Genomic DNA, 24,380 nt, shown 5'->3' on the forward strand with positions numbered 1-24,380 from the left:
AATTGCCTGGCAACTTATTGTTGTTGTTTTTGTGGCTTGTCACATATAATAGTCAATTATCCATGTCTCTGGCTTTGCCGCGGGGGGGGGGGGGTTCTACAGCAATTTATTCAATCCCTCATTATAATAGTTTAAGCAGAAATTGGAGGATTGGAAGGTAAAAAGGAAAAAATAAAAAATTATCTGGCTAAAAGCTGCTATTATATTTTGTTGAGGCACCTTGTCAAAAGTCATAGCCATGTCTTTCCCTAAGAAATCCTGCCAATGGCATTAATTACCAATTATTACATTTCATAATACAGGCATTATTTTCCCCTCCAAAAATCTGAAAAATAGCCAAGGGTCGCTAAGTCACCACCGAAGTCCGAGGCGCCCCGGTCAGGGTAATAGGCTCTTGCATAGTAAAGAAATCAAAAGTGATTTTTCAAGGTGAGTTTGCATGACAGTTTAATCATTTGACTTAAATACAGCATGAGAATGTTCTTGGGCAAAGGATTTCACGTAAAACATTAAAAAAATATATAAAATTAAAAACATTGAAAAATGGGGGGAAAAATTGGGGGGGAAATCTGGAAAAAAAAACTGAATTCTGATTTTAATCGGGAGAATATCATGCCTGATAATAGACAAAATAATGGGGAATGCTGAAAAGCTGCAATGTAAAGACAGATAGCACCTTTTATAGCAAGATTCCCGCTATAAGACACGGCACAGACTTTTGACAAGTTGACTATTTACAATGGTAACATTGCTATTTGCTAAACAGCTGAAAATAACCAAACAAATGGTTTTTGTATTTTACTATTGATAAGGTAAGTTAATATCAATGGTAAGTTACATGCAACAGATCTTTAGTACCATTTCTATGATGAATATTACAGTATTTTTTTCTTTTTCAAATCTTCTGTGAAAAATTAATAATAATAAATGAATGCTTATGATAAATTATGATTATAAATTGATTAAATTATGTAATAACGTCATACATATTTCTACACTTGATAAAATCACTCTTTCTGGAATGACTCAGGATTTGTGTATATTTGTGGCATGACAAATTTACAGCGTGGTCATTGAGCCCCAGATTATACAGATGGGACTTAAAACACTTTGTACAATCTTTCTAATTGCTTCTTTAGGGGGAAAAACTTAAGGAAAATAATAAATAGCATATAAATAATGCCATGGATATATTTCTCAAGCATATATATGTATCTTCAAGTGAATATATATGAAATCACAATCAAACATGCTATTAAAATTTGAACTGAAATTTCCCAATGATGGTTATAAAGAACATGTATAAGTATCATGGTGTAATGAAACAAACAATATGAAGTTGAAATTCCATTGTCATTTACTTATACATGGAATGCTACATCCACTGGTACAAAGTACCAACATAAACTTCACAGTAGAAATCAAACTCATGAAAATGGTACATGTATGTAGAAAAAACAAAAACATGATAGGAAGTCGGGTAAGGAATCGGAAGAGAGAGGAATAGACAATGGGGGGGGGGGGATAATGAAGAAAGACTGACAGAGAGAAAGAGAGAGGGAGGTGGATGAGGAAGGATAATAATTTGAGGGGATGACAGAGAGAAAGGGGAGAGGAAAGAAGAAATAAAAATAGAGAGATAAGGGGAAAGGATGGACAGGGAGAGAGACTGGAAGAAAGACAGACATACATACAGATAGACAGAAAAATCAGGAAGGAGATAGCATGGAAGATGAGAGAAGATAGAAAGGGGATGAGATATGTACAAAAAGAAAGATGATATGAATGGTAGAGGGGTAATGATACGAATGGTACAGGGGTAATGATATGAATGGTACAGGGGTAATGATATGAATGATAGAGGGGTAATTATATGAAAGGTAGAGGGGTAATGATATGACTGGTAGAGGGGTAATTATATGACTGGTAGAGGGGTAATGATATGAATGTATAGGGGTAATTATATGAATGGTAGAGGGGTAATGATATGAATGTATAGGGGTAATGATATGACCAGTAGAGGGGTAATAATATGAATGGTAGAGGGGTAATGATATGAATGGCACAGGGGTAATGATATGAATGATAGAGGGGTAATTATATGAAAGGTAGAGGGGTAATGATATGACTGGTAGAGGGGTAATGATATGACTGGTAGAGGGGTAATGATATGACTGGTAGAGGGGTAATGATATGACTGGTAGAGGGGTAATGATATGACTGGTAGAGGGGTAATGATATGAATGGTAGAGGGGTAATGATATGAATGGTACAGGGGTAATGATATGAATGATAGAGGGGTAATTATATGAAAGGTAGAGGGGTAATGATATGACTGGTAGAGGGGTAATGATATGACTGGTAGAGGGGTAATGATATGACTGGTAGAGGGGTAATGATATGACTGGTAGAGGGGTAATGATATGACTGGTAGAGGGGTAATGATATGAATGGTACAGGGGTAATGATATGAATGGTACAGGGGTAATGATATGAATGATAGAGGGGTAATTATATGAAAGGTAGAGGGGTAATGATATGACTGGTAGAGGGGTAATGATATGACTGGTAGAGGGGCAATGATATGACTGGTAGAGGGGTAATGATATGAATGGTAGAGGGGTAATGATATGAATGTATAGGGGTAATGATATGAATGGTACAGGGGTAATGATACGAATGTATAGGGGTAATGATATTAATGGTACAGGGGTAATGATATGACCAGTAGAGGGGTAATAATATGAATGGTAGAGGGTAATGGTATGAATGATAGAGGGGTAATGATATGAATGGTAGAGGGGTAATGATACATGTATGACCAGTAGAGGGGTAATAATATGAATGGTAGAGGGTAATGGTATGAATGGTAGAGGGGTTATTATATGACTGGGACTGGTAGAGGGGTAATGATATGAATGGTAGAGGGGTAATGATATGACCAGTAGAGGGGTAATAATATGAATGGTAGAGGGTAATGGTATGAATGATAGAGGGGTAATGATATGAATGGTAGAGGGGTAATGATATGACTGGGACTGGTAGAGGGGTAATGATATGAATGGATTATGGGTGTAACTCCTCACCCGAGGGGATGGTTGTGTAGCCTGGATGAGTGTATGTATACTGCCTGTAGGCGTGCTAGGCTCAGCCGGAGTAGGCTTGTTGAGACTTACTGTACTGGACGATGGAGAAGGATGCATCCGGAAACGGCACTCTAGAACATTGCGAATTGCACAGAAGCAGGCTAGGGATGGAAGATAAACACAGGAGATCCTTAAAAATATCATTTAATGTCTATGTTCACTTTGCCATAAATTCACTTGGTATAACAGCTCAAGGTTAGCTGGACAAACAAAATCTAATTGATTACTGAGATATTACAACTACTGTTTGTTATTCATGTTTTTTTTTTTTTTTTTTATGCAAGTCAACTCAAATATTAATTTATCAAAATTTATCACTTCTGATGAAAATCTGCCTTCACTAATGAACCAAAACAAAGTATAAGATTCTTACTGAGTCGCAGACATTGCCTAAGGATTCCTCCTCTAGCAACGCTCTTCTCTGCTTCCAGCTCTCCAAAGTTCTGGTTGCTGGCAAAGACCAGGACATCGACAAGGTTCATGATACGGTTGATGAATGAGATGCCCACATCCAAGGGAAGGTTCTGGGTAGGTTCAACGATGTCAGGATCTTGCTGCTGCTTGAAAACATCAACATGAAAAGGTTTGAATTATTTCTCTCATTCAATGTAAATGAATCTAAACTTTCATTTTACATCCTGCCTGCCGGCCTGCCTTTGGCGGCCCTTGCTTTCCCCAGCCTCCCCCTGATTATTTTATTTTAATGTGCTACCTTTTAGACTTGTATCAATCTGTTGTGCTTGTTTTTAATTTTTGTTGTGAATAAAGCTTTAAAGGTGATTATTTCGCTATCATTTCCCTTTTTTGTCTAGTACATTTTTAATAATTATTCAAACTGGCCCTGTGTGATGTTCACACTAGCTCCAGCCGAATGTCTACTTTCATCATCTCCATGGTAATACACATGCCTCCACTAAAATGATATAAACCATTATGCACATGATAACTAAAACATTACAGACCTTATCAAAGCCTTATCCAAAAAATGAAGGTAGGTCTGAATGTATGAAATAATTATTGAGTATTTTGGGCCTAAAAATATTTATGTAGATTACAGATAATTTGCTTGATCAGGTAAGAAAAAATGCAGCTAGTGCCATACCAAATGAAACTGTCACACCAAATTGGTTTTACAAAAGGGTCATCAATACCAGAATAAAGCAACAGTGTCTCTGTATTTTTCTACTTGAATCTTTAAAAGATGCAGGCAATTTTCACAGGTTTCTAATGTAAAATCTAAAAATGTCTCTTCTCATTATTAACATGACCTTCCTGCTGAATAAATTATATCAACAAAGCATAATATCATAAAACTCAAATGGCAATATGAAACTTTATTAGAGAGTAAACAATTAAATCATGTCAATGTTAGTAAAGGCCTGGTCCCACTGGCCGACGGACACAAAACATACTCATAACGGATACAGCGGACACGCAAAATTTGGGGTGGCTCCATCTGTTTTCATCCGCTCCAGACAATGGACAAAATATCGATGGATATAGAGCACATGAAACACGTATGCAAAGAGTACACAACGGATACATAACGTTTTCCAACGGATGGCAAGTTTCTTTTCCGTTTTACATCCTCTCAGCATCTGTAAGTGCAGTGGGACCAAGCCTTAAAGTTGTTAATGGGTTAGTTTGGTAATTAAAAACTAAATGATTTTCCAATTGAAAATATAAATTTTCTTGTCAAAATATGATTAAACCAAATTAAAAGGTAAAGGTTGTATTAAAAAACATGAAAATGCCTGTTTGTTAACGTGCGATCTCATGCATAGTTATCAAAGAAAGAAAAAAGTATAAATTTATTTTTCTTCACGATAGACAGAAAATCATTAAAAACTTGCAATTCAATGCTTCTAAATGTAATTAAAATCTTATTGAAAACAGGCAAAAATTAAATCCGACATAAAATAATAAAAAAAATATAAAGGTTGGTGAAATTCTGAAATGCTCCAAGGTGCAAAGGTCAAGGGTCAAAGTTTACATAGAATAGGGGTAGCATGATGACATCAGGCTGATCATATAGCTGTACAGAGGAAGGAAAATGGAAGACACATAGATCACAATGTAAAATATGACTGCTATAATCCATCTAGCTATGTAATGGTCACACATCACACAAATTGTGACAGAGAGGGATAAATGTGACATCATTAGTGGGAAAGCAGAAAAAAGCTTCTGAAAACTGCTTATCTAATAAAAGAGAGCCAATGGAGTGAATTAGAGAGTCAATAGGGGCCTAAGCTTTCGATCCTAGCAGAATCTTCGTCGGAGGCAAAATGACGAAATGACGGTCATTTTGCCTCTGACGAAGATTCTGCTAGGATCGAAAGCTTAGGCCCCTTTTGACTCTCTAATCATTAGTAAGAGACAATTAAAGATAAAGTAATACTACTTGAGAGTATATTCTAAATTCATTAAGGAAAACAACAGTGGAATATGGAGGTTGATTATATCTAATACAAACTCCCTGGGTCAAAGGATTACAAAAATAAAGGCTATGCAATGCTTAAATATCATACAAGATTTTGTTTTCCTTACAAAAAACAATAATTTGTTGTGTTATGATTGGCAAAATTTGTGTAATGGAACCTTAATTATATAAACATATTTTGGGCAATTAACTATTGTTCAAAAATATCTTGTCAATTCAAGGTTTAAAAAAAAAAGAAGCAGCAAAAAAAGCTCATAGTCCAAAGTACCACCACCTTATAACACATTTATCATGTGACAAGGATCTGCACACAATGGTTAAAAAATACAGACGTAAAATTGATCAGTCGTTCTTATACGCAGCTTTTGAGTGGCAAAAATATATCATTCTAGCAGCAAGTACCTTCCAGTGTAAAATTAATTACATTCTTGAAAAAAAAAGAATTCTACTTCTTTATCAATAACAAGTTTATGACTATTGTACATCTATAAACCATTGTCAATTTGCATAAGATTATATCAATTGTAGAGACTTACACTTCTTGATGTTGCAGCCGAGAGGAGAGGTAGGATGCCACCACAGGAATAGATGAGGACATCCATGATTTGAGAAATCATCTGAGTGACATTCTGAACAAAGATAGTATTCTCTCCAGCATTGACGTAGTCTATCACTGTCCTTGTGTTGTGGCTATATAGGAAGATAATACAGATTTTGGTCAATGCTAAGATCGCTGATCTCTACTAAGGTTAAACCTATATCATCTACTGATCATTTCCATGAAATAGTCAATATTTTTGTAAGTCTGACGTCCTTTATTCTCCATTCTCACTTCACTTCAAGAACTGCCTTTGGCACGACAATTTGAGAGCATTACAACTCTTCATACAAACTAGGAACAGAGACAGTGAGATCATTTTTGGAAGGTCCAACATATAAGGGATCGAGAGTAACCAACTGATCCAGTCATTTAAACTTGTGAAAATGCCTTATGGATCCATCCATCTTTGAATTTATCCCTTGACTATTTTCTCTATCCTTATTACCTTCTCCAAACCTGCACATCAGTTTCAATAGCAAACAATAGATCAGACATCATCCGTTGATGCATATGGGACCACTGGAATTCTGGGATACGATACGGAGCCTGTAAAGAAAAAAAAAAGAAAGGAAGAAAAGTTAATGTGTGTCACAGAACTATTACCTTTTTTAATGGAAATGTATCATGATATAGCCCATCACCTTTGATTTAAACTATTCATATCTAACTGAAAAATATAAACATTTTTAACTGACGCAATATAAACAAAATAAACATGTACGAAGAAAAGAGAAAATGAGTCCAAAGCAGATTGTAAAATTCAAAGTAAGACGGACTCTAATCTGCAGTAATGTATTATCAATTAATTGTGATGTTTCAATCACATTTAATTGTCTATTATAGGTGAAACACAAATCAAATACTGGGTCATATTTCATAAAATAGTCAAAGAAAATTGGGTTTAAAAAAAATTGATTACGATTTCCTTGTAACCAATTTAAATTGACAGGATTTTCCATGGTCTACGACACTCTCTCTCGCAAAGATTAGTGACTGGTAAACCTTTCAGAGTCACTATGTCACTTCATAGGGCAATTTTCATTTGTTCTAAGCAAATCAAATGAAAGGATTCAGAAGCTTATAATAGTTGTCAATGATAAATCTGTTTTTGAAACACTTAGGTGACGTGGTTCGCTTAACTTCTAGCATCGATACTCAATGTGGTCCTGGACTAAACAACTTCTGACTAGGTATGTCTACACCCCCTCCACCACTGGCTAATTTAAGGTAAACAGGTAATGGGGTAAGATTACAAGTGAGACTAGAATGGATACATGGGGACCGTTTCATGAAAGTTGTCAGCACTGACAAGTTGTCTTTCTTTGACAGAATCCATAGTAACATTCAGAGGCCAGTGCCTCTCAGCCAATCAAAACCAAGGATTTCACTGAAATTGTCAGTACTGACAATTTAGTCAGTGCTGACAACTTTCATGAAACACCCACCTGATGTGGTCCTGGACTAAAGACCCTCTGGCTGGGTGTGTCTCCACCCCCTCCACCACTGGCTCCAGCCTCCATCTGTCTAACCTCCTCCTCTAGGGGTACCTGGGTAGTATAATCAGCAGCCTGGAGTATCTGTTCATTGGTTGTGATGTTAGCGAGGGGAAGGATGGCTGGACTGTCCTTCGATACAATGGAAGTCTGATAGTAAAAAAACAAATCTCTGTTTAAACATCAAAGAAACAATCCATTTATTTGTGTAATGTTCTTGGGGAGTGGATTTCTGACATATCATTAACAGGGGTATTCCTGACAAGTTGTAATATCACTGACATAGCTACAGACGGTTCCCATCTTCAAGGGGAAAATGAAATGACTTAAGATTAAGCAGGAGACAAGGTTGTCCATAGAGGCACAGAGAGGATTGACAAAAAAGACAGAACACTATATAAGAGTTATATACAAAGAGGCATAAGGAAAGACAGAGAAAGAACAAGAGAGTGAGAGAATGAGCAGGAAAGTATAAAAGAAGGAGAGGCTTACAAACATAATGGTGAAGGTAGATGGTTAAAATGAAAGAAAGAGATAGAAAGAAAGAAGAAAAAAGAGATCATGAAAGAAAGCAAATGAAAAAGAAAAGCAATAGGAAAATGGATAAGGGAAGAGACAAAACAAATAGAGAATAAAAACAAGATACAGGGAGAGAGAACACGAACAAGAATGGCAATAGAGTAAAGGAGAGTGTGTGTGTGAGAGAGAGAGGGAAAAATATCAAAGATAATAGAGAGATTGAGAGCGATTGGCGAAACAGGGAAAATAAAGAGAGAGCATGAATCCTTACATCTTCATTGCCATCAGCACTGTTAGATGCATCAGTAGAGACGGCCTCTGCCCTATCTCCTTCTGCCGTTTCCTTTGGCTCCACCTTCTCCACCATGGAGACAACTCTATCAATTACATCATTCAAGAAGGATCTCACCTCCTGCTGGTGACGTATCCTTTCCAACTCTGCTTCTGTGTAGTGAAGATTGAGAAAGGAGGTTAAGGTTTAAAAGGTAGATAAACACTCAGTGCAGGTTCTTTATCATCCCAATCTGTAATCTCTAACCTACATTTGCTACTCTCCATAGGGTACACACTATGCTTGAGCATGTTGAGCGCTACTAACGTTAGTTGTCCATATCTGACTGGCTAATAACATCTCAGGGCAGAGACTGTCGCATGATGGATTTGAGCATTATACATGTACAAGAGGCAAATCTCAATAATGATTATTATCATATTTCATATCGTCATCATCATAATTAACATCATCATTATTATTATTCACAATCATCATAATAATAATCATCATCATAATCAACATCATCATTATTATCATAATCAGTATCATTATTATTATCATTATATCACTACACAAACAAGAGCAACATATAATACCTGTCACCATCCTTTCCCGGGGTGGGTACGGATTGTTAGGGTCATCCTCCACGACCTCATAGTCCAGTCCATCCCCACCGGTCATTGCTGCAAGAGCGCTGATGGAATGGTCTGGTTGACCTGACCTGGGTAGTTTGGCACCAGCAGCTACAGCCTCTGAGATGTTGAGTGGTATCCGTCGAGGGCTGCCTCCATCCTCACTCTGCTGGTTCTGGTAGTGGGTGTAGGCCTTCAGGAGGTCATTCTTGTGGTCTTCAAAGGATACCTGGACAGGCCAATGTCATCAACATAAAATTCAATATTGTTTCCTCCAGATTATGATACAAAAACATTTATGTTCATAGATTGTTAAGAATATTGACTATAGGCTTTATATCCCCCACTTTTGGAAAAACAGCATCAAGTTGATTCTTAGGTTTTTCATTAAAACCTTGCCACCTTCCCTTTGCCCCTTTGAACTGTTTTTACATATGTACATGCAGCCAATTGTAACGTTTGACCACTCATACTTTTTTTTGAATTCTTAGCTTGGAATAAAGGAGGGACAGGGTATGAACCCATACCTTCCATCCCTCCCTCCACCGAAATGGAGAATGAATTACGAAGAGTAGGCCAACAGTATCTCTGATCTCTATCATTCATCAAATTTCAAGAACTTGGGGGAAAAAGATCTATTGCTCACACAAGCCCCACAATGTAGAACAGCTTTCCTAAAGACATCAAAACCTGCATCTCTGTTAAGTCTTTTCAAGATTTCCTTGGAACTTTACTTATTTACTAATTACTTCTCTGTGTGCCTTGAGCACCCTTCACAGTGGATTTGGTACTTTATAAGCAGAGCTGCCAAGTTGTATTTTGCATTTTCAGTATTCTTATCCCCCAAAATCAGTATTTTTACCATGTGAGATAAATATTTTGTATTTTTCCCCAAAAAAGTGTATTTCATAATAAAATGCTTGGCGCACTCGCCCATCACGGCGCTCAAGCTGCATGCAGGCTAAAATGTGCACTGCTCTTGCAGATGGAAAAAAAAAAAACATTGAAACTTGTGTATATCTCACCCTGGTTTTTACAAAATGATTGAAAAAAAAAAAAGTTACCTGAAATTACATTGATCTAATAACCATATTTGTGTACGTTTTATGAAATAGAGACATATAGAGATGATTTTTCTCAATAAATTTCGATTTTGTAAAAAAAAAAAAAACATATTTTTTTTAAAGAAAAAACGTACTGCCGTATTTTGGTTGCAAAAACGTACTAAATACGGAAAAATCGTACTACTTGGCGGCTCTGTATAAGTCACTATGTAATGATTATAATTATCTCTATTATCCCTATAACCTTTGACATCCTTACCTTGGAATGTAAGATAGATAGGGTATCCACCCATACCCTCCATCCTCCCCATTCATATTTCATAGCATGATGGAGGAGCATGCGTAGGAGAGAGTACACCATCTCGGATACCTTCTTCTCCTCCTCATTCTTGGGGTAGATATAGGAGAGAGATATCATCCAGTCCTGCCATACAGAACACTGCAGAAGGATTCTACAAAAGGAGCAAAGGCAAAAATGACTGGAATTGCTGATACGTTGACACTTCAATTTTAAAAAGATAAATGCTACAGATATCAAGGATGGATTTTATAAGCAATTAAAAACATTGTTGCCCCAGTCAGTTATGCCCACCTTTTTGTACATTCAAGTTCAAGTTTATTTAAACCAATGAAAACAAGAGACATATTACATAGTTTAACAAGAAATGAGAATACATGATAGGTTTGGGACCACATAGAAGCAGAGCTTGTGAGAGGGGCCCCTTATACAGTACAGTACAGCAAGAATGAGATGAAAAATATATACAATGATAATCTAGAGAGTAAATAAGAAAAATACATACAAAAATATACACACACACACACACACACACCCTCACGCACACATATGGTTTGTCAAGATTCAATTAAAGACACTTTGTAATCTTTCAAATAAATATTTTCGACATGAATTTTTAAATATGGGCAGTGTTGAACTGGATATAAAGCTTTGTGGTAACTTATTCCATTCTTTGATACAAACTATCACAAAAGAATTCAAATCAGTATTTGTTCTTGCAAGTGGTTGGTGGATAAGATTTTTCTGCCGTGTATTGTACAAATGGATTTTCGAGTTAACAACAAATGCATCTTTTAAAAATGAACAGTTTTGAGAGGATTGTGATTTGTACATAAATATCAAACAATTGAAGGAGACTAAATCATCAAGAGGCAAAATCTTCAATTGCAGAAATAAAGGAATACTTGGACATCTGTAATTCGAATATGTTATGAGCCTCATAACTTTCTTCTGAAAAATTAGCAGTTTGTTTAAATGGTTCCTATATGTGTTTCCCCATGCAACATTACAATAATTTAAGTGTGGCATAATAATAGCACTGTAAAGAGTTATTAAGGTCTGCTGAGTACATAACTGAGGTGATTTTTCCATGATAAATGATCATCAGCTACAACTCCCAGAAACCTTACATCTTGACTTCGATTGATCTGATGGCCACCGATTGATAACGGATTAGTATCTTCAGGGACTCTTTTACCCCTTGTTCTAAAGACAACATATTGAGTTTTACTAGCATTTAATAAAAGCTTGTTACAGCAAAACCATTTAGATATATTTTTAATTTCATTGTTACTTGAAATATAAGAGTATGCATATCTTTGTGATGGGAAAGTAAGCAAGTGTCATCTGCGAATAGTGAATAAGTAAACAATTTTGATGAATTTATAATGTCATTAATATAAATCAAGAACAATAATGGACCCAGAACTGAGCCTTGGGGTACACCACATTTAACCTCCTTAGATTGTGATTTAACTCCATTACATACTGACATATATTCTTTAAAGGTCAAGTCCACCTCAGAAAAATGTTGATTTGAATCAATAGAGAAAAATCAGACAAGCATAATGCTGAAAATTCCATCAAAATCGGATGTAAAATAAGATAGTTATGACATTTTGAAGTTTCACTTAATTTTCACAAAATAGTTAGATGAACGTGTCAGTTACATGCAAATGAGTGAGTCGATGATGTCACTCACTCACTATTTCTTTTGTTTTTTATTGTTTGAATTATACAATATTTCATTTTTTTACAGATTTGACAATAAGGACAAACTTGACTGAACCATAAAATGTTAAACAATGGTAATTCCACATGTTCAGGGAGAAATAAAACTTAGTTTCACAGGACAATGGGGAGAAAATTAGAATATTTCGTAATTCATATAATAAAATACAAAAGAAATAGTGAGTGAGTGATGTCATCAGTTCCCTCATTTGCATACCAACCGAAATGTGCATATATCTGTTTTGTTAAATGAAGCGCAACTTTAAAATGTCATAACTTTCTTATTTTAAAATCCGATTTTGATGTAATTTTCAGTGTTATGCTTGTAAAATTTTTCTCTTTTTATTTAAATCAAGTTTTTGTTGGTGTGGACTTGTCCTTTAAGTAATTTTTAAATCAACTTAAGGCTGCCCCACGAACACCATAATGCTCAAGCTTGTACAATAATATATCATGATCGATAGTATCAAATGCCTTCAATAAATCTAGAAACACACCAATACAAAAATTTCCACTATCAATTGCACTTATAATGGTATTTACTAAATTCAAAACACCCATACTTGTGGAGCAATTCTTTCGAAAGCCAAATTGTTGTGGTATCATGATATTATGAAGTTGAAGGAAATCATCCAATCTTTTGTACACTATTTTCTCAAGAAGTTTTGAGAATATGGGTAACAACGCAATAGGTCTGTAATTTTCAATGCATTTACGATCATTCTTTTTAAATACTGGGACTACTTTAGCTATTTTCAGTTTGTCAGGGACAATACCCTGAAACAAGGACTTATTAAAAATATCGCATAAGGGATCAACAATGCATTGAATACAATTTTTTATGACCTTGGGAGAAATATCATCTGACCCACATGCCTTCGATGGTTTTAAAGTCGAAACCAAATTAGAAATTTCACGAACAGATGTTGTACATGTATGTAAATTTTCCTCTTCTCATCAGCTATTATGCCTGCTAATCATTATCAGAGTTGCCCACAATGCTCAGAAAATACAGGAACTTTCAGATAATACAAGTAACCCAATTAGAGAACCATGAGTACATTTACATCTATTCAAAGAATGCTTCCTTCATTTGGCAGGGATATGCATTGAGGGAAAGGTATTTTTAGACATATTTTGAAGAAAACGCTGAAAAATGTTTTTTAGGCGAATTCAGAATTCTTAACCTTTCCCCAGGAACATGTAACTTCAGTCTGCTTAGGTCATTATTTATAGATTCCACCTTTGCTTCTGGTTCCATTTCATTTCACTAAATTAGAAACAGAGCAAAGCTCTTTGTATACATGTACCTACCTGCGGTTTTCTCTACTGTTGTTGAAAAGAAGGATCATATCAGATAGGAATAGTCTTCTTACATCCATAGACTCAGGACTGGGAACAGATTGGCGCAGAAGCCTGGCAATCACATGGAACATCCCTGTAGGCACAAGACATATCACAGTCATAAAATAGTATCACATCATACCAAGACTTATCAAGACTGTATAAGATAGAAACATGATTCTGATATGATAAGCACTATGTAAAAGTGGAATAATATCATTATCATATTTAGTCTTTCCAAAATGTTGTAAGTAGAGAGCTGAATGGAGATCTTGTCAAATCGACACAATGCTACAATCAGATTTCTGACAAAAAGATTAGCAATGTGGTTACTAGTTTAGTGCAAGCAATTACACCTGTACATTTCAGATAGTATTTACCAGAAAAGTGATTTGATAAACTGATATTCTTTCTTTAAGTATAAAAATACATCATTGCAAAGAATTCTGTTGTAGTACAATACATTTGCCTGTAATATAAACTGAAAGCCAATGAGGAAATATAGCAAATCTGTTGAATGAGTTTCAAACAATTGGTCATAAAATATTGGCTGGTATATAAACCAAGCCTCTCCCCCCACAGACAATTTTTTTCATATAAAAAGAGAATGTAGAACTTACCTGGGTTCATAACTCTATATGTCTTGTCTGGTTCTGGGTGTCTCGTTGACATCACTTGTAAACTAACTCTCTCTGTCAATAGCTGTTGACAAGAAACACAGATTGATAGTTGGTGCATTCATACAGAAATTCAAAATTAAATCTCATCACTAGTAGAATGTAGATCATAAGATTGTTGTTATCACAGCAAAAATAATAATTTTAAAGGAATAACAGAAATGAAACAAGGTGAATATCAGCACATAAATCTTGTCTTCAAATTCATTGTCTTTACTTATTTAGAAGTTCGTATTGGCATATGATTTAATAATCGAGACAGAAAAATACAACAACATGTATTTGCTAACAAAATACACAAAATGGACAGCTGAGCATTTAATAATTTCCTTCTTTAAAATCAATTATACTTGCTTGGTTTGTTTTTTATTAATTGATTGATAAATATCTGGGACACCATAGACAAATAAATTAGGCCATTTCATGAAACAAATCTTCAGTAATTTACACTAATAACAGTTAAAAACTACTGAAATCTTTGCATCTGATCGGATCAGGAGAAACTAATCAGTGAAAGTCATTGACAAGAGAACTCATGAAAACGCCCCTTGGGGCAGGTTTCACCAAACAAATATTCAGTGATTTACACCAACAATTAATACAAGCTACTGAAATCCTTGCATCTGATTGGCTCAGGACGAATTAGTCAGTGAAACTCACTATCAAGATGATCCATGAAACACTCCTCTGGGGAGCATTTCATGAAACAAATAGTTAGTGATTATCCTTCACTATTGTTATAAGCTACTGACATCATTGCATCTCATTGGCCAAGAATAAACAACCTCCTGAATTTACCTCAAAGAGACAGTTGTACATGGTGAGTGTGAGTGTATTTGATGTGAGTTGCATTCTCTCTCCAAGAAGTGAATATAGATTATGTGCATACATCAGGTCCATCTTCCTCCTAAAACATATCACAAATACAAATAAATTTCATTCAAAGTAACAAAAATAAATACCAGCATACAAGAGCTAATAGGTGTGACTGTCATAACAATCATTAATCCCCAACATCTTCCACACTCATTCTTTCTTTTATTCCATATAAAGCCATGTATATCTTTGTCATTTTAATGTGCTGTGTTATGTAATATCATATTTGTATTATCACAAGAAATGCAAAAGCAAAAAAAAAAAAACACTGCTACATCGATGTCAGCAATATCATCTGCATCATTTTTCTATGATATCCTCTTTTTTCTAATTTCAAATTTTTTATTCCCATCCACCCTCTTCCCAGTCAAAACTGAAGCATATGGTGATATAATATTACAGAAAACAAATAATTAATTCCCTCAATAATTGAAGTTGTTTTCTTCAATTTTTAGATTGAAGCATAAACAATCAATATATCCTTCATCATAATTCCATCTCCTAAAGGTGTACTTACTTGTGTGGTAGTCTACTGAGGAAAAGGGAAAGACATTTGAGGGAGAGAGACCGAACTACTTCATCGTTTGAAGCCAACAGCTTGAATACAGTCCTAGAATACAAAACCACATCAAAAAGAATATGAATAATATAAATGGTCAGTATGCATACAGTGTCAAAGACAGGCTTAGTCCTATAAACATCGTTGGAGTAAAGTAAAGAAAAGACTATGTTTATAATATGATTCATAGCATGATAACATACTACATCTCCCCCAAATAAAACTTGATTCATCAATACATGGCATAAAGCCAAAGAGCTAGAATCATCCAAATCTAAAATCATGTGAATTTTCCACACAAAAAGAAAACTCTTGGCAATTACACTTAAATTTTATTACAAAATTGTTATCTTCTTGAAAAAAAAAAGGTTCATTGCTCTCATATTCAATATCTTTAATTGATGTCATTAACACATCTGTCCTTGATTGTAGTAGATTAAAACTTTATTAGGTTTTGTACAAGCGTCAGGTTAGGGGTTACCTTTAGAAGGACTATTCAAATTCCTTTCTCTTTTTTTTTTATTTCAAGGTAATGTATAAACTGGTATTTGGTTTAATACTTACCATGACATATAATACTGAATTATGAAGCACGTTATAAGAAATTCTAGCGCATTTTGAATGAAAAGAATTAAAAACTTTTCTCATTTGAGTATCTTGCAAAACAAATTCAAGCTTTTTTTCAAAGTTAGTGAGAAGAATAACAAGATTGGAGTGTCGGAATACCTGATGCCATTTTTCCTGTCAAATGCAACTGCCAAGCCGTTGATGTTTTCTGCCATCAGAGAGAGCAATAGCTGAAGAACATCCTTCAGGTTCAGGTCCTGGATAAATACAGGAAGAGAGAAAAATTGAGTTTCATACCATGACAAATGCAATGTGCAAGGTAAGTCAACATCTCATCATCAGTGTCAGTCAGTAAATTGTAAATAAAGTCAAGCAACAGTTTGATTAATAGTTTATAGGGGAAAAGAGGACTGGTGTTGGATCTAACAGACAACATTGGGGTTGAAATTGGGTTAAGGGTAGACTTAAGTTTTGGGTTTAAAAGTTTATAGTTATGATTAAGGTTTGATAAACTGGTTCTAGCTTACATGTATACTCAGGTCCCAGACAAGATTTATGTTATGGAATATAAGTAGAATTTTTATTTATATCATAGTTTTATGATTAAATTCATGAAATTAAGGGCATAATGAAGAAGATTTATATTTTAATTTTGCATAGGATTAGTTTAAGATTAGATGAATGGGCTTAAGGTTAAAGGTTAAGATTAAATATTTATGAATGTTTATGGTATGGATTATTGTTAAAACTTGGTCTCAGCTTAGGCTTAGGTTCGGGGCTTGGATTTAAAGACAAGTATAGTTTTAGGCCCAGGGTAGAAGCTTTGTATATGGTCTTGCCATAGTAACTGATGGACACCACTATATCATTGTTCAAAAGAATACAAGTTGCTTACATATAATCAATCTTCCATTGTCTTATCCTGAACATGTGCAACCAATACAATATTAAGATAAACATATATTTGTGTCAGCACTGGAATGATACTTGTTCATGTAGTGCATTTTTAATGATCTCATATGTAAGCCTGTTTCAATGAAAAGGAACTTTTTCAAGTGTATGCATCTTAGTTGCTAGTAAATGAATCAATTATAAATTACCGGTATGTTCAAAACAACACCAGTTGCTTACACATAATCAATCTTCCATTGTCTAACCCTGAACATGTGCAACCAATACAATAACATAAACATATATTTATATCAGCACTGGAATGATGCATGTTCATGTAGTACACTTTTAATGATCTCACATGTAAGCCTGTTTCAATGAAAAGGTACTTTTTCAAGTGTATGCATCTTAGTTGGTAGTAAATGAATCAATTATAAATGATGTTAAAAATCAATCGGGAGGGGGGAGGATTTAAAAGTAAGGTTTTATATACATATCTGGCATGATCTTCACAAGTAAAGTCATTACAATTCTCGCTACCCCAAATAGCGATTTCGCCGAGATCCGGGAAAATCCCTGTAACGTGCATTGCATTATGGGATAGCTTTTTCGGTATTACAACTTCCTGTTCAGAAGCCCAATGCACTGTTTTGCCATTCAGATGAACAGTGCCGTCATGCACAACAACACAACGTCGCTTTCGCTCGGAAAGTTCGTGATCACAACCCTCTCTTTCACGATACAGTTTAACAGTTTTACAGCCTTTTCTGCTAAAGTCACTAATTCTGCCCGACGCTTTCAATTGCACGGTATTCATCTGTCAGTTAAGATTTTTTTAAGTTCCGAAACTGATTTTTATCCATTTTGTGGTCAACGAAAAATTGAACGAAATGAATGCTGTATATATTTAGCGTCTAGTTGAATACGATCGTGATGTCAGGCCGGTCGCTAAATGCAAAATTTTAGGATATTCATTATTTGTTTGATTTTTTTATACCCAAATAAAAACATGAATAAAAATTATTTTCACGTGAAATATATTTTTTATTTTTATTTATAATTCAAATGGAATAAAAACTGACCAAATGTAATAAAAAGTATTATACTCTGTACATATTACGCTGATTGGCATCGATTTCAGCGTGGTGGAAAACTCAGTATCGCGAACCTCGCGCGAGCATGACTCTAAACCGGAAGTGGTGATGACAACCCGACGGAGTGAAAATTATCTCGTCTCGCGCATTATGAGATTTTTGTTCCTATTTGGGGTAGCGAGAATTATTTTCATAAGAAAAATTGAACTCATATGTATACTTCTCATTGCGATAACTACCTGCACTTCAAACCTGCAAGAAATGTATAGTCCCATTCAAATATATATTATTTAAAAGATCCATTTAGATATATCATGTATGATTTTATATAATTCAATTATATTCAATGGTTTATGAATCATGATGAGTATGTTATGTATTAACTTGATGGAATCAAATCTAATGGATTGAGCAGTGAGTGGGAATGTGTTAATGAAAACTGATTGATATATTAAGATTAATTTATAAACCCCAAAAATAACAATATGACTCAGTATTATCTTGTTGGTTTTTAACTAAGATTTTAGCTTGACTTAAATGTTGCTGTTGTTTGGGCTACATTTTACATTCATTGGTAATATAATTCAGAGACTCTTCTTCGAATAAAATGACAAAATATAGCTCAAAATAATTTCATGCAATGTGAATCATTAAATGGGTTGCTTACTTATAAATTTCATTCCATTCCAGGGTCCCGTATTAAAACACAAAGGTTAACGATTATTGCAGTCAATGGAATCAATCGTAGAAAAATGTTCTACGATCATTGCTAAGCTTTGCGTTACAGGCCCCTGATTACATTTCATGAGATGCTTTCTGGGTTTCCCCCAATGTTTGCATATTCTGATTTTCAAGCAGAATTCCAGCGATTCTTAGCTCAACTCCTTGAATTTTGATTTTTGCTCCAGGCAAGGTATTTAGTTACATTTATCCCAGTTTGCAAAAGAACTGCATTGGACACTTGATACATCCGAAGTTGAACATATCTTACATTGACTCGCTACACAGTGCCCCATTTTTCAAAAGCACTGACAATTCCAAAACCTGATAACACTTCCCCAGAAAGATAAGCATTGTCTGCATGGGGTCCATGCACTAATATGCAGTACAGAAATGGATACCAAAAACCAAGTAAAATCAAGGAAAACACAATTTTTTATTTGAATAGAAAAACCATTATAAAAATTTATCATGCCCTTGGAGTAAAGGAACCAGAAGCAAAAGAGAAAATGAACCCCAATGAATCATATTGGTTGAATAACTATTGTACTTAACATCTTCAAATACCAGTAACGTTATACATTTCAGAGTAAAAAAAAACTCCCAAGTTTTCTATGAATAATGGCAGACACTATACTATTCAACATGACCTGATATTGTGAAAAAACAGGATTGGGCAGCAAAATATGTTGAAAATGCACAAAATCCAAAATAAGTTATGATTGATTTATAAATGTATAGAAATTTTCAAAAATATTTACATTTATATAGAAATATGCATGCACTCTTTCTGTTAAGTACAGGGTCATTATTTTCAAAAAGATTAATTTCATTGTCAAGAACAAAATTTATGGAATTATCTCACACATAATCATGATATCTCCTTAGAAAAACTGTTTTTTTTTTAATAATAATTATTCAAAGCGAACAGTAATTTCTTCTTGCTCCAGTCACTAGATACACAAAACCCATTCTTCAGCCAAAAAACAAGAAATATTACTAATATCAAGCGAAAAAAAATGGCAGGTGCAACCTAACTCATTCTGCACTTTCATGAAAGATTTATCTGCTTTGGTATCAAATTTGATTAAATGTTCTGAAAATAGTTACATGAAACGGCTATGAATTGTCTTTTCTCATACGTGTAGAGCAATGTTAAAGACAGCCAACACCACTGAAATAATGATTCTCAAAAGATTAATGGCCCAAGGCACACATTAACCTGACTGCAACTGAATTTTTTTTCAGACCCCTGCATAAAAAAGCTTTGGGATTGATCATAGTGACCATTTTTATAATCGATTGCATTGATCATTATGTGCAATTAATCATACATATCAATTGTATGATCTATTACTGGGCATAGGTATATTAGATAACAGTTTCCTGTAACAAAAAGCTTTGAAAAATATGTGACTAGGCTAGAACACCATTACTGCAGTCTGAAGTGCAGTAACACTGCTGAAATGTCAGGAAAATCTTTAGACGGCTATCTGGTGTTTCTCATTGAAGTTGTATGTACAAATTATGATTACCGGTAACGTCAAGAACAGTTTTGGGAAACACAGCCCCAGTAATTTTGCCCCAAAAAAAATCAAGCCACAGTCAGGTGATTCATGTGGACTGCGACGGAAAAGGCATGTTATTATATGGCATGCTATGCTGGAAATTATGTTGGCACACATTGTTCAGCTTACCACTGTTTTCTCATCAAACCCCTCAGATCTTGTCTATATTGGAATAAGATTATATAACATTGGAATTGATACCTGTCCATTTTATATCAATACCAAATAAAGAGGGGGTACAATGCTAAAATTTCCATCAATAATTTTTTTTCCATTCATTATAACTGAATTATTGTCATTCTTTGTGAATATTGCAATATATCTAACAATCAAGTACCATTATCATCTCTGTTTTGTCTTTTTGTAATTTGATATCTTTTAAGGCCATCGCACACCTTACAACCCGACTGGTCTGCGACTGGCTTGCGACTGAGTGAGGGGAGATGAATCTCAAGGTAGTCATAAGCCTCGACACGGCACACCTTGCGATCCGACTACCATGCTGTCTGCGACTCACGCATGTCCTTTTTACTTTTAGCCATAGCAACTGAGAAAATGTGCTTACTACTGCGTATGCACGTTGTTTATCATATTTTCGTCGTGCAACTCTGCTATCTGATTGGCTGGAAGTTGGATTGAGCTTGCGATTCAGTCATAAGGATTCGACATGTCAAATCCTTACGATTTTCCTTGCGACTTGTCTCTGACCAGTCTGTGACTATCAAGCTGACAAGAGCTGTGACGTCACATCTCCCCTCACTCAGTCGCAAGCCAGTCGCAGACCAGTAAGGTGTGCGGTGGCCTTAAAACTAAAATAGCCAATTAACATATGGTTAGCTGCCCAAAGTTTCCCAAAACAACATTTGAAAAGAAACAGCTTTATCATCCTAATCTTAATTATGGATAGCTAGCAATTTTATATTCTGTAACAGGCAATGCATATGTGCAAACACAGTGCTCGACAGAGGCTGTACTAGTGACATCAAATTGACCAATCAGCAAACTCCCTAGTTTATAAAGGAACAGTGCATATGGCCTTCAGATGACAAATTATAGCAATTATGGCTTACTGTTGTAGCTAATGAATTGAATAAATATTAGACATGACCTCCATATACGTAGATACTTAGTCTACTCAATTGCCTTTCTACATAGTAATAAGGTAAAATTCTTACCTCATGCATGGTCATGAGATAATTGAGAATGATCTGAAGCTCCTCGTCATTAGCAGACTTCTCTTTGAGAATCAGTTGCTTGGTAACACGAAGGATGAGTGCCCTCAGAGTCAAGAGGTCTTCAAGGCTTGGCCGATTACCTTCTGCCAAAAAAAATTGGAATATAATATTTCATCTTTTTCTTCTTTTGTTTAATTAAAATAGATTTCATTTCAGAGGTATTATCATTATTCAGGCAAAGAGAATTTTATCCTTTTCAACTAAGTAATATTCTTTGAAGCCTCCGCCCACTTCACTTGAATTTTTGATTTGTTGCAATAGATGAGATTTGAATAAAGATGACATTTACAGTCAATATGGAAAAGTAATACAACAATAGAGTACTTATGCCACATGATGGCATTGTGCAGATTATTTTCAGGGGATTCAGTCACTGCTCTACCAATGAAATTAGTATCTCAAACATGAAATACTCATTTGTAATTTTCTGCTTGAATTGAATTCAAATAAAAACTTTGTGAAACGTTGCCTTGATCAAATTCTAAATGGTTGAAATACACTTCATGAAACAGGGCTTGTAAATTTCATTCCTGTTAGATTGACGATTTCATATCATGCAAATTAAACTGTATACAAATAGTAACATAGAATGGCACAGCAAATTGTACAGAACTGAAGGATTTAATTAATGAAACAATAAATCATGATTTCATAAGAATTGGTAAGTTGCTATGGAATAGGGCAGTCAAATTATATCACCGAGACTCTGCAGGCCCCCATTTCTACCTGAAATACTCATGGGGGAGATTAACAATCCTGACAATCAATATTGAAGATTATCAAGAATTATACTACATCCCTCATGATCCCTGCTCTCAGAAAAGGGTTTTTCCCTTCAGATTTGTTCAGTATTTAAAAGATCAGTGTCATTACCTATACGAGATTCTACAAAATAAACCAATGGATACCCACTCCCTTTCTTCATACATATAAATGTTTGGAAAATATTAATTATCTACACTTCTCTATCAATTCATAATAATTTCACACATGTACTGTAGAAAGATTACACTTGTGTGAAAGAGGCAACATTTGTGTGAAAGATGCCTGAACACTATATGCATTCCCTATGGATGTGTTCATACCCAAGCCTTTTGGCACGATTCCACTCCTGTTCTCTGGGTTGACGATCCAGTAGTAGTGCTTGAGAGTGTGCATCAACTGAAGGACCGTGCTAACCCGACGGATATTGGTGTAGATGGACGCCTGACCCACAAACTCATTGGCAAGGAAAGTGTACAGGGATATCTGGACCTGAATATAATCAAAATGAAATATACACAACATTTAGAATAAGTAATACCATGTTAGATGTCTTCACAAATGTGATATATAAAAAAAAATATCATTGTTATTATCTTAATTATTATCATCATTATTATCGTCATCACCATCATCATTGTCATCATGATTAATATTGCTTATTAGCAAGCTAATCTTAAAAGTAACTCAGAGTGGTGTTGAATGTGTTCGTCACAGTGATGAAATATTGAAAATAACAAATCATTATACAGCAACAACAATTCCATCCAAAGTAGAAAGCCTAAACTTGTCTGTCAAGAACCTTTTAGAATACACGACAACATCTATGGAAGTCAGTAATCCAAAGGTCGAAATCTGGTTTTGTCTTCTTAAAATGGGGTGGCTGCATTGACACTACACACGCGGCAATCATCCTTACTCTTTCCCTCCACCTAGCCCCATTCAGTACATCCCCATTCCTCAATCCAACCCTCTACTCTCATACATCTATGGAAAATAATATACAAACAATTATGAATTACAAGGTGCATGCAAACCTTGATTGGTGTATGTATCCATAGCGATGGATTGAAGAGGATATGATCAACAAGATGGCGTAGGAGCTGGATACCAGTTGGGAGGTTGTTGAAATGCTTGGCTAGGTCTAGGAACAGCTCTAGGACTGTGCCTGTCATGTGCTCAGGTAAAGCCTGATAAAGAGAGAAATGTTGAATTAATTAATCAATTATTATATATTTATTTGCCATATTATAAGCATTTACTGAGAAATGTGAAGGCAATATATTCTACCAAAAACTGAACAGTTTCCTTATCTAATCCCAAAACTTTGGAATGATCATACAAATATCTTCTTTTGCATTTTTCTTACGAAGAAAATTAGGTATAATCCCACTGAATGACATTTGTGAGGTTTGAAATTTCCAAAGAAAAAACAATATGTGGCTCACAAGAAAAGATTGCTTGCTTGCAAGCATTCAGGCTTTCTTAGCAATCAGGTAAAAAAAAAATCACTACCATTTACCAGATAAAAAGGGTCATCTCCCATTGGGCTTTTTTTTCAGTCTTACTTTTATAAATGAAATTGATTATAAAGCCTTGAAACAAAATTTCATTACAACAGTTTGCTGAATGAAGAAACTACATCAGTCTTATAACAGTAAGAATCAAATGATAGTTGAACATGTTTAATGAATTGAATTTTAGGCAATCGTTTGAAAATAGTTTGAAAACAATTTCATGTCCATATCTTTGGAATCTAGATTTGTGGCAACAAGGGCCCATTTGAGAACAAGTTGTAATCAAATGCAACTCCAACAATGATAAAATCAACTTGATTATCTAACAATCATTTTGGATTTCTGTTTGATTTGAGTTGTTTTTAAATG

At 34.9% G+C, this 24,380-nt stretch overlaps 1 protein-coding gene across 1 annotated transcript in view; it reads right to left on the reverse strand.

Annotated features, from left to right (window-relative positions):
• LOC129261517 (neurobeachin-like) overlaps window positions 1-24,380 on the reverse strand; it is a 61,714-nt gene that overhangs the window by 29,820 nt on the left and 7,514 nt on the right. The window contains exons 9-26 of the mRNA XM_064099471.1: window positions 23,532-23,684; window positions 22,818-22,986; window positions 21,673-21,815; window positions 20,627-20,659; window positions 16,384-16,481; window positions 15,616-15,708; window positions 15,021-15,129; window positions 14,166-14,247; window positions 13,516-13,639; window positions 10,432-10,624; window positions 9,073-9,337; window positions 8,474-8,646; window positions 7,636-7,833; window positions 6,636-6,736; window positions 6,126-6,279; window positions 5,140-5,181; window positions 3,520-3,703; window positions 3,087-3,247 (exon numbers count right to left, since the gene is read on the reverse strand). Coding sequence (XP_063955541.1) covers window positions 3,087-3,247; window positions 3,520-3,703; window positions 5,140-5,181; window positions 6,126-6,279; window positions 6,636-6,736; window positions 7,636-7,833; window positions 8,474-8,646; window positions 9,073-9,337; window positions 10,432-10,624; window positions 13,516-13,639; window positions 14,166-14,247; window positions 15,021-15,129; window positions 15,616-15,708; window positions 16,384-16,481; window positions 20,627-20,659; window positions 21,673-21,815; window positions 22,818-22,986; window positions 23,532-23,684 — 2,475 coding nt within the window. The remainder of the gene's footprint in view (window positions 1-3,086; window positions 3,248-3,519; window positions 3,704-5,139; window positions 5,182-6,125; window positions 6,280-6,635; window positions 6,737-7,635; window positions 7,834-8,473; window positions 8,647-9,072; window positions 9,338-10,431; window positions 10,625-13,515; window positions 13,640-14,165; window positions 14,248-15,020; window positions 15,130-15,615; window positions 15,709-16,383; window positions 16,482-20,626; window positions 20,660-21,672; window positions 21,816-22,817; window positions 22,987-23,531; window positions 23,685-24,380) is intronic.

Source organism: Lytechinus pictus, chromosome 5 (genome assembly GCF_037042905.1).
Source record: "Lytechinus pictus isolate F3 Inbred chromosome 5, Lp3.0, whole genome shotgun sequence".
Classification (NCBI taxonomy): domain Eukaryota; kingdom Metazoa; phylum Echinodermata; class Echinoidea; order Temnopleuroida; family Toxopneustidae; genus Lytechinus; species Lytechinus pictus.